Raw genomic sequence first — 10,749 nt, 5'->3', positions numbered from 1 at the left:
CGTTCCCATTTTTTTTTTTTTTTTAATTTTGAGACACGGTCTCAATAAATTACTAATCCATTTGTAAATCAGATTTTTAAAACTTAAGACTATGATTTCCCCAGAGAAATCTGATTATAAATGAGAGTTATTTTCAATGAAATTTAAGAGAGAATATTATTGTTACAAACATCTAATATCTCAAATAATTAGTGGGTTCAGTAGTTTTCTGGGAACTAGGAAGGAAATCAAGCTCAATTCCTAGAACAGAGTAGATCCTCAGTAAAAGTAGTGATTGAATAATTGAACAAGAGAATGTAGACTTTGTTTGCTGGTTCCTAGGGAGAGGACCTGAAGGAATAAAGGGTAAAAGGGGTTAAAGAAGGAGTCCCAGGAAAACGCCCCCAGTGCCAGGTACATGCTCAGGAGCTCCATCCCACCCAGCAGCTGGCTCTGTTAGAATCTTATCTCCTCCAGGCCCAGACCACCTTAGCCCTGGTGTTGCAGCACTTACCTGATGCTTGCCAGCTGCGGAGAGGATGGCTTTCCTAGGGCTGCAGCCCCCGCTTCCCCGGGCTCTAGCTGAGCTGTTGATGGCAGCTTCTGCTTCCTGAGATGTGCTACGGAGCTGTATTTATGTTATTATATTCTCACTTGTGCCTGCAGGTAGCACCATCTGGCTAGAGGTGGCTCCCTCTGCCGTTCCACAGGTAAGTCTCCTGGGTCTTCTTGGGCACCACAGATGTAGAAGTTGGGGAGGCACTGGGAGCACCTGCCCCTCCCAGGTTGCTCTACCAGTGTTGCCCTCCACCTGCCTCTCTCAGGTGGGTGAGTGTGGCCTTCCCCACCAGGCACTGGCCCTCCACACCTCATAAACTCCCACCCTCCCCATGTTCTGGGGAGTCAGAGTCCAACTTATACAAACATGTTTACTGTAGAAAAAGTAAGAAATGCAAAAGTATGCAAAGGGGAATAAAATCACTCTTAGTCCCATCCTCAAAGTGAAATTAACATTTTCTTGGGTGTTTCCTTCTGCTCTTTTTGCTGTGATTTTTCCCACATCCCATGTGCACATACTCTATGTATGTACACATACTGTATTTTTTTCTGTTACCATTGTACTTAATGTTGCTTTACTTAAACATTTTTCCATTTACAAAGTTCTCCTCAACAGTGTGGGTTTTAAAGATTGTTCAAGAGACCATCCGTGCATACGTTATTATTTATTTAGCAAATCCCCAGAACGAGCAATACATTGTCTCCAGTTTTGTGTGTATGCTATGTATAACTGGAACCACATCCTTACAGAGAAATTTTTGTGGCATCTGTAATTATTTCCTTAATTCTCTGTTTCTTCCATTAAAGATGGTCTTTCTCAGAGCCCCCTCTTAGTCTGGAGCCTTGCTCATTTAGTTGTTTTTACCTCAGTTTTTTCTAATTTGGGGGGCTGGCAGGACATTCTGAGGGCAACTGAAATGACAAGCCTTTGAACTTGGAATACCTTCCTCTCGTTGAAGGTAGGGCAGCGAGCCTCTCCCTCACTCCCTAGTGTCTGTCCTGCCTTCTGTATCCCTCCTGAGCTACCCACCTCCTCTGCCACTTTCCCAGTGTACTCCCTGTAACCCAATCCTGACTGGGGCAGAAAGGTCCAGAAGAAGCTGTGGGACCAGACAGACAGCTGGGACTATAGCTGCCAGGACAGTTTCAAAGAGGGCAAGGACCTAAGAACTGGGATTTTTCTGAACTAAACACTTGTATTTCCCGTGGTTCATTGGTAGGGCAGGGGACGGGCATCCATGGTTAGATCCAACTCAGGGTGGAGGCCAGATGGCTTTTTCTCCCATGCCCACTTCACTGAAGACAGTTCCTCCTCTACAGGTAGCTGAGGACACCCTCCAAATGCTGGCTCCTCATTCCTCAGTGCCTCCCAGTCCCAGAAGGATCTTCCTGGATGCCAGTGTAAAAGATAACTACTGCCCTTTGGTGCCCCACACAATGTACTGCCTGCCACTGTGGCCAGGCATCAGCATGGTGCTCCTGACCAAGGTACAAAGCCCTTCTCCCTGCCTTGGTGGTGCTTAGGGCAGCTGTTCCACCTTTCCTCTGCTCTTGCCTGCAGAGCCCTAGCACCCCACTGGCCCTGGTTCTTTACCAGCTACTGGATGGCTTTTCTCTTCTGGAGAAAAAGTTGAAGGAGGGCCAAGAAGCTGGGAGTGCCCTGCGGTCCCAGCCCCTTGTGGGAGACCTGCGCCAGAGGATGGACAAGTTTGTCAAGAATCGAGGAGGCCAGGAGATTCAGGTGGGGCCCAGGCTGTAGGGCCAGTTTATACCTAGCAAATAAGAGGGTAACAGTTGTTTTTGTTCCTGCTTCCCACAAATCTGTGATTTTTGGTTTCCCCATTATGAAAAGAAATCAAAACTGAACAGCTGAATTCCCCAGTTTGCAGAACATTTTATGTGAGTTGAGCAGAACACAAATTGTAATACCTGATTTTTAGAGGAAGAAACTGAGGCTTGGATAAGTTGTAACATAGGCAGGACTAGCTGGCTCATTCGTGAGCAGCAGAGCCAAAGCCTGGATGCAATGGTACACTAAAGACCAGTGACCTGCACATCATGGGGCATCCGCCCTGCAGTGTGGCCTGTCACCTGGGCATGAGAAACAGCACACAGAAATGCGGGACACAGCTCCGGTCCCTCCCTGTAAAGCATAGAGCTGGGGTAGGAGCTGAGACCAAGAGCCCAGGACCATTTATAAACAATTGAGGGCAGTGTACCCCGATTCATTGGGCTTAGAAGAAGGAGTGGTCAGTGAACTTGGCTGCTGGGGCACACATGCAGCTGGCCATGCCTGGGATTCATCAGCAGGAGTGCATGTTGGTCTGGAAACGAGCCAGGAGGATCAGAGGAAGCCAAGAAGTGGCTGATAAACCAGACAGGTATCCTCTCAGGGAGAAGTCAGCACCCAACACAGTGGGTGTCTCAGTAGAATGCCAAGTTGTTACGCTTCAGAGAGAGCCACCCAGGGTCTCCTGCAAGGCCTCTGCAGCAGCCTCTCCCTCTCACCAACCCCTAGCCTGTGTGTCCACCCCGTGAGGGGCTCTCTGTTGCTCTGACAGCATTAAGTGTGCATGGTTATGTGTACCAAGGCTGGAAGCACTGCCCTTGGTCCAAAGATTGCTGCTTAAATACCTGCTGAGGGAACAGTGCAGTGGACTGCAGTGCACAGAGTGCTGGCAGGGCCACTGGTGAAGCCTTCTTTGGCCATAGGAAGGCTTGTTCCTTTGGATCCTGGTGCTCCTCGGAGCCCAACTTGGGTAAGGGTCCCTGGGACCTCACTGTGGAAACGCAGTCCGGAAAGTAACTACCCATCGTCCTTACAGAGCACCTGGCTGGAGTTTAAATCCAAGGCCTTTTCCAGAACTGAACCAGGATCGGCCTGGGAGTAAGTAGTAGCCCCGGAGGACAAGGGAGTCCTTGGGATAGGACAGATATTCGCCAGAGACCACAAATCCGTATCGAAGAGAGAAGCTCAGAAAGGAATGCGTGCATGGGGAGAGTCCTGGGGAGGCGGAGGGCCGGACAGAGCTGGAAATGGAGGGTGGGGTGTGAGGGCACTCGGCACTCACATAACTCAGCTGCAGTTGCGGTGCTGACTGGGTGCTGCCTCCCAGCAGGTCACTGCCTGCGATAATTAGTAAGGTTGGCAGAGGTGCCCTAGAGCCAGGTGCCGTGTTGGGGAAAGCTGGGAAGCTGCCACCTGGCTCACTAAAGACTATGTTGTGCTGGATGGGCGTGGCCACTGGGGCCAGGTGCTGTGTCTTCCTGCTGTGATGTCACTTTGTGGTGTCCAGGCTGCTCCAAGTGTGTGGGAAGCTGAAACGGCAGCTGTGCGCCATCTACCGGCTCACTTTCCTGAGCACCGCACCCAGCAGGGGAGGCCCACACCTGCCACAGTCTCTACTGGATCGAGCCCAGAGGCTCATGCGGTAAGTGCGGGGTGGGCCCTAGGTTCAGCAGGAGCAAGAGGAGGCTGGGCCCCTCACAGCTGCCGCCGAACTTTGCTGTTCCTCTTGGCAGAGAAAGGCTGCTGGACTGGAAGGACTTCCTGCTGGTGAAGAGCAGAAGGAACATCACCATGGTGTCATATCCTGATGCCTGCTCAGCCCACCCCGGAAAGCCTTGTGCCAGGACTCCAGGCTCTGGGGAAGGAAGGGAACGTTTCCCACCCCCTTACTTCCTTTCTATGAAGAGAAACAATTGGTAATAGTGTCCTGTGTGCCTCATCTATAGAAATACTCTTAACACCAAAGTTCAAAGTTCTTCTTATCCCAAAATTAATTCATAAAGGCTCTAGTTCTCGCTTCAACAGAACATATACTAAAATTCGTAAAAGCTTTAAAGATTCTTCATGTCAGTGCTGTCCAGCCAGCAAAATGGTAACAGGTTTTAGGGAGAGGGATGGGGTTCCAGAGATCTGATTGGTTCAGGAGGACTATGCATCCTGTTTGGATTATGACAGTACCCTGTAGCATGTAAAGGCTCTGACATGGCCTGTAGCAAATATATATCCCTGTTTAAAGATTCATTTCCAAGACTTACTTGACCCTAGTATTATGGAACACTAGTTTCATTAAGTACTTATTTTCCAGGGGATTTCAAGCCTCTTTTTCTATTCTAAAGACTTTGAAGTATCAGTCCTTGGTCTTCTGAGTCTTCAGTCTTCAGGGGGATGCCAGGGAGCTCTTCTCCACCAGCCACTGCCCTTCCAGAGCAGTGCTCGCCATAGTCCCTGGCTCTCTGAGCACCTTAACTCAGGCCATTACCTACCTGGAGGACTTCCCAGGCTTGGTGCATTTCATCTATGTGGATCGCACGACGGGGCAAATGGTGGCTCCTTCCCTTAACAACAGTGAAAAGACTTCATCAGAGTTGGGCAAGGGGCCCCTGGCTGCCTTCGTCAAAGCCAAGGTAACTGTTCCTCTGCTCTTGGCTCTCTTAACTGCCCATGGGGTGGGATATGCCAAGGCCTGACTCTCACTCAGGAAGGATAGGCCCATTGCCCTCTGTACTGTGTCCTGTGGAACTCATTGCCCCAACCATAACCCTTACGTACGCATCTGTCGGTGTCAGCACACCCTGTTAGGCCTGCTGCAGCTGTGTTCTGGATCTGAGGGGCCAGTATCCAGAGCTAGGTGGGCCTTTTGTCCATGTGGGGCAGTAACTTCAGCCATGTTCAGGTGTGCCTGGAATAAGCAGAAGGCCCTGGGCAGCCAGGTCGGGACAGAAGATGCCAGTGCCTAGCATAAGTAAATGCTCAACAGTAGAATTAGCTAAAATGGAAAGAGCTGCAAAACTGATCAATTTGGGCATCAGAAGTTTGTTGATTTGTTGGTTTGTTGGTTTTGTGGTAAGAGGAATGGAATCCAGGACCTCCAGTAGGCTAAGCAAGTACTCTGCCACTGAGCTCTCTACCCTGAGCCTCATCAGAATTTAAAGCTAGGTGGTTTCTACTGAGGAAACATTCTCTGGGAGTTCTTTTCTTCTCCTAATTTAACTGACTCTTTTTTGTAGATGAGTTGTACTTTTTTGTATGGGAAATGGAAACTCCTTCCTTCCTTTCTCCACCCACCCCTCCCCCCAGTACTGGGGATTGAATCCAGGGCCTTTGAACTGAGCTATAAGCACCAGTCCATTTTATTTTATTATTTATTTTTTAAGACAAAATCTCTCAAGTCACTAAGTTACCCAAGCTGGGCCCGAAATTGGAACCCACCTCCCTAAGACTCCCAGAGTCCTGGGATTCAGACATGTTCTGCCACTTTCTGAAAAACTATGTTTTTTGTCCAAATAGAGTCTATCCTAATGATTCAAATAAGCTGAGGAGCAGAAGGCTTGTGTTGAAAACACAGATCTGCCTCTCTCACTAGCTGTGTGTTTTGGGTTCCTTATCCTGTCTTATTGTACAGTCACTGTATCATTATAAAGATTATGAGATGATGCATGTAAAATATTTGGCACAAAATACAGACACAGTTCATGGAGCACCTGTGCCCTTGTCACTGCTGACCTCAGCCTCATCCTTCCCGGTAGAGACAGTTGAGCTCTGACACATTGCTTGTTGTTGTCCGTGCAGTTTGTTGCACTTGAACTCGCTCTGTCTTTGCCATATTTTCATGTCACTGTCCTCATGCCATTGAATCTTCCACTACATGATTTTTAGCACCATTATAACAGTCCGTCATGTGACTGTCACATAATTCATGTAACCGTTTCCCCAGTGTTTGAACCTTTAGATTACCTCCAAGCTTTTGTTGTTATAATTCTTCAGTACACATCTTTTGTGCAAACACCTGAGTTTTCATCTCTGATTATTTCTTCAACAGCGATTCCAAGAAACGGAATTACTAAGTCAATAGAAGGAGTGTTTGGGGCTTATTAATGCATGCTGTCAAGTTGCTTTCCTCTAAAATAAAGCCAATCCATATGTCTGTGTATAGATGTAATCAGTACATTGTGATCAGTAATGGAATGAATCTCATGTCCCTTCCTCCAGGGCCTTTAGTGAGAGTGCTCGCAGGACATTTTCCCAGCCCTAACAGAGGGTGAGCAGAGCAGTCAGGCTGTCTTCCCTTGGGCATCTCTCACATCCCCTCAGTTACAACCCTGCTTAGGTAGGGCAGCATCACCAGGAGAGGGGAACCTAAGGCGGGTGATCCATCAGGTCCACTCTTTTCATCAGGGTTTTGTGCTTGCCCCACAGAGCAAAGGACATGCCTAGCTCTGGGTGTCTGAACGTTCAGACATGATTCCCAGCTCCGGGGTGGACCTGTGTTACAGCCGGGGCTGTGCAGAGAAGGGGGCTATCGTGTCCGTTCCATCTTCTATCATGTTCATTCACAGTGTCCTTAGCTGTTTTCTGGCCTGAAGGATGGGTCTACTATTTTGTGGTTTGCATGTATAGTACAGTTACATAAAGTACTTTATCCCTACAACTGCTAGAGGGGAACCCATCCTTCTCTGCATCCCTTCCGGGAATGTTTCAGCCCAGTGCTTTGCTTCCTTCCTTTCTTCCTTCCTTCCTTCTGGGATAAGAGGGGCTGCCTGGTGGGCCATGCAGGGTGGTTGAACACTGTCCCCTTTCCCAGGTCTGGGCTCTGATCCAGATGGCACGCAGGTACCTGCAAAAGGGCTATACCACGCTGCTGTCCCACGATGGAGACTTCTGCTGCTCCTACTTCCTGTGGTTTGAGAATGACATGGTGGGTATGGCAGTTCTCTGGGCAGGATGGCCCTGAGCCACCCTTGGATTCCCTTTTTCTGCACTGTGGTCAGTCTGTCGGTCTGTCTTCCTTCTCTTGTCTCTAGTGTAACAACAGGTAAGCACAGTGGCCGGGATCCAGAACCTAGGTCACATTGTCATTCTGGCATCTAACCTTGTGGTCCCTTCACCTGCTACCTGGCAGACTTGAGCCATTGTTCAGGCAGTACCCAAGTAAATGCAAGAGCAGTGGGTGCATGCCCACACTGAGGTGGCGCCTCAGGCAGTGCCTTGGTCAGGAGTGCTTCAGTGTCATCGCCTTCCTGTGTGAAGGTACTTTCCCGGCACCAAGCACACTAAGCCACGGCAGGGCTCAACCCTGTTCATCTCCCCTCGGGCCCAGATTCCTCACCCACACCCACCACCTCTCTGTTGTCTCAAGACCATCTTTCCCTTCCACAGGGCTACAAACTCCAGATGATCGAAGTGCCTGTCCTCTCTGATGACTCCGTCCCCATTGGTGTCCTGGGAGGTGACTACTACAGGTGATGCTGACTTCGGGATGTGAGGGCCCTGTGTACCTGTGTCCCGGGGGTCAGCTCCCCCAGGAATGTCCCACTCAAGCTCGAAGCCTGGGATGGGGTCCCCTCACCAGCTGGCCTGGCATCCCATGGGGCAGGAACCTCCTAGAGGGGACAACTGTGTCTTGCCTGCCCTGCACTTGGCTCTGTCTTGGCAGTATGGGGAGACGTCTTTGTGGACCCCGACCTTCCCCTGTTTCCCCTTAGCTAGAATGCTCAGCTGTGTGAAGATTGAGCCCCAAGAGAAGAAAGTGGCCCAGGGCTAAGCCCAGAAAATTAGGTCATTAGGAACAGGAGACAGTGTTACCAGCCCAGGAGCTGGGCCCAGTGAGAGGACCAAGAGATGAGCCCTTGACTGGCTGGCCAGGAAAGGCCCCTGGTGTGGGAGGAGTGCCAAGGCCTTGCTCCTGAGTTCTGTCCTCCCCTTTCCCCCAGGAAGCTCCTGCGCTACTACAGCAAGAGCCACCCAGCTGAGGCTGTCAGGTGCTATGAGCTACTGGCTTTGCACCTGTCGGTCATCCCCACTGACCTGCTGGTGCAGCAGGCCAGCCAGCTGGCCCGGCGCCTGAGTGAGGCCTCTCGTGTGCCCCTGCCCTAAGCCAGGCTGCACTGCCCAGTGCAGTGGGCCCATGTGCCTGTTTTTCGGCCACCCCACTTTCAGATATTCCCTAAGCAAGAGCTTCCTCCCTCCTGTCCCAGAAGCCTCCTGAGGATGCACACAGACCCCAGAGCAGCCCCAGGATTTCTCAAACCCTGCCTGGACCACCTCCATGTGGCATAACAAGCGAGCCCCAAATCCTCCCCACTGGAGGGAAAGGGAGTCATAGTCTTCCTTTTTACAGCAGCCATGGCTGCTGTCCTCGTGGCTACGAAATGGCAGTAGCTCCTCTTTCAGAACTACTACTGTCCCCAGGAAAGAGCGAGGAAGTGCTCAGAGCTTAGGCTCCCTGAAGACCTATACCCCACCCCCGCTGCTGTTCTGCGTGAGGGGCTCTTTTCCCTACCCCAGGTGAGAGGTGCCCCATTGACTGGCTTGAATTCCAGCCCTGCTGCCTCGCCTGCCACTTCTGCGGCTCTGGACTGTTCTTAAAATGCTGTGCCCATGTCCCCGTGTTTAAAATGTTAACACCTACCTCTCGGGGTAATTGGGAGGATTCCCAGACACTGGTATATACTCAGTAAATGTTGGTTATTGTCAGCATCCAAGCTGAACGTGCCTGTGCGTCTGCACCTTTTGCTGCTGAGAAGCTCTTGCTAGGTCCTGGCCCCTCCAAGCCTGCTGATTTCCTCTGGAGCTGTGATTCTGAGCTCCAGACTCAGGCCAACAACTCAGATTCTCTCTTGGTCAGTGTGTGCCCCTGTCTTCTAACCAGAGGATTCCTACCCTGGGATGGACACAAGGACAGAGTCTGTTAGAGTGCTGAACACGGGGGTATCCACTTCTCTTGGGCACAGAGGTGGTGCTGGGCTGGTGAGAAGAGGTGCAACAGAAATGCACAGTCACTGCGGAAAGGACTGCATGCCCAAGTTGTGCCTCTCGTGGACTGACACTTAGGCAAGGACTGGTCTTTCCCTTTCAGGGGTCAGGTTTGGGGAGAACAGAGGTGCTAAGAGCCGCAATCCTTAGAAGGTGGCAGTGAGGAGCAGTGTCAGTGGAGATGACAGATCTATGTTCCTTTTTAATACCATGATTTTATAGGTGACACTTAGAAATACTGAGTGTGAAGAACAGAAGAGCACAAAGGAAAAATAATTTAGCCTATAAGCCCCCCACTGTTTAAGACAACTAATTTTTTTTAAAATGTAGCGTCTTCTCTTAATTTTTACTAGCCATGTAATGTGAGTTTTCTAGTTTAATGGAGCACGTTGACTTCTATACTGTCATCCCGGAGTATCCGTGGGGGTTTGAGTCCTGTACCTGCTGTGGATACCAAACTCTTCAGGTATTCGTCCCTGAAATGAAAAGGTGTAGAGTTTGCTTATCACCTATGAACATTGCTTCTCACACTTTAAATCATTTCCAGATTGCTTGTAATACCCAATACCGGGTAAACGCTGTGCATACCGTTGCTATACTGTACCGTTTAGGGTACAACGGGGAAAAACGCCTGGGTTTGGGTGCAAACTTTTTTTTCACATTCTTTTTTATTTTCAGTTGATTGAATCCACAGTGTGAAACCTGTGAATAAGCACAATCAACTGTATTACAAATAACCCTTGGGTGAATAGTCTGAACTGGATTGTAGCAGAGATTCATACATGGTGTGAACTTTTCCTGGTGTGAAAAAGGCCTGGGCCTCAGAAAGCCCTCATACTGAGAACCGTCTTCCCACATCTTCCCGTTCTGAGAGTCACTGCCTGCAGGGTCAGAGCTCAAGGGGCCCTTTCTCATACCGGAGAACATCTGTGGAGGGGCTGTGAGGAACAAAGGGCCTCCTGATTCAACCTCCAAAACCGCCAAAGGGATGGTAGATCCTTAGCTGAGGATATTTACAGATGAGACCTTTAATCTTTGAGGATTTTCAGGAAATGTGCAAAGTGCCAAAAGACAGGCCTTCAGATGAGATGAGGTGAAGTCTGAGAATTAAAGGCAGTGAACTTGTCCCTGGAAGACTAACAGCCCGCTGAGAAGGGGTGGAGGAGTATGGGGCTCCTGGCCACAGAGAGGCCCTGACCCTGACAATGCTGAAGGCTGTGGTAATTCCTTCCGCCAGTGGCTGCCTGTGAGTATGAAGCTGCCGCCGCCTGCAGGACAGGGAGCCAGGGGACAGGGCGCCAGGGTGGAGTCTGACTTGGCCGCCCTCCTCCCACTCTGCGTGCAGCTGTCCCGAGGGTTTCCTTTCAATAAGAAGGGGAAGGGGATGGGACACCCGGCGCCACCACTCGCCGCCCGCCCTTAAAACCGTCCACGGTCCGCAGAGCGCCCGG

General features: G+C 50.3%; 1 protein-coding gene across 4 annotated transcripts in view; it reads left to right on the top strand.

The window, feature by feature from the left end:
* Positions 1 to 9,027, top strand: part of Hps1 (HPS1 biogenesis of lysosomal organelles complex 3 subunit 1) — a 24,944-nt gene extending 15,917 nt beyond the window's left edge. For all 4 annotated transcript variants that reach the window (XM_033761312.1, XM_010638517.2, XM_033761311.1 and 1 more), the window contains 10 exons: positions 646 to 689; positions 1,858 to 2,025; positions 2,099 to 2,278; positions 3,363 to 3,424; positions 3,834 to 3,968; positions 4,060 to 4,125; positions 4,806 to 4,950; positions 7,128 to 7,241; positions 7,703 to 7,785; positions 8,257 to 9,027. In XM_033761312.1, coding sequence (XP_033617203.1) covers positions 646 to 689; positions 1,858 to 2,025; positions 2,099 to 2,278; positions 3,363 to 3,424; positions 3,834 to 3,968; positions 4,060 to 4,125; positions 4,806 to 4,950; positions 7,128 to 7,241; positions 7,703 to 7,785; positions 8,257 to 8,419 — 1,160 coding nt within the window. In that variant the 3' untranslated portion in view covers positions 8,420 to 9,027. The remainder of the gene's footprint in view (positions 1 to 645; positions 690 to 1,857; positions 2,026 to 2,098; positions 2,279 to 3,362; positions 3,425 to 3,833; positions 3,969 to 4,059; positions 4,126 to 4,805; positions 4,951 to 7,127; positions 7,242 to 7,702; positions 7,786 to 8,256) is intronic.
* Positions 9,028 to 10,749: the final 1,722 nt, after the last annotated feature.

The sequence above is a fragment of the Fukomys damarensis genome, unplaced genomic scaffold (assembly GCF_012274545.1).
Source record: "Fukomys damarensis isolate Sample0158 unplaced genomic scaffold, DMR_v1.0_HiC HiC_scaffold_8, whole genome shotgun sequence".
In the NCBI taxonomy this organism is placed as follows: Eukaryota; Metazoa; Chordata; class Mammalia; order Rodentia; family Bathyergidae; genus Fukomys; species Fukomys damarensis.
This window is presented reverse-complemented; position numbering and strand designations above follow the sequence as displayed.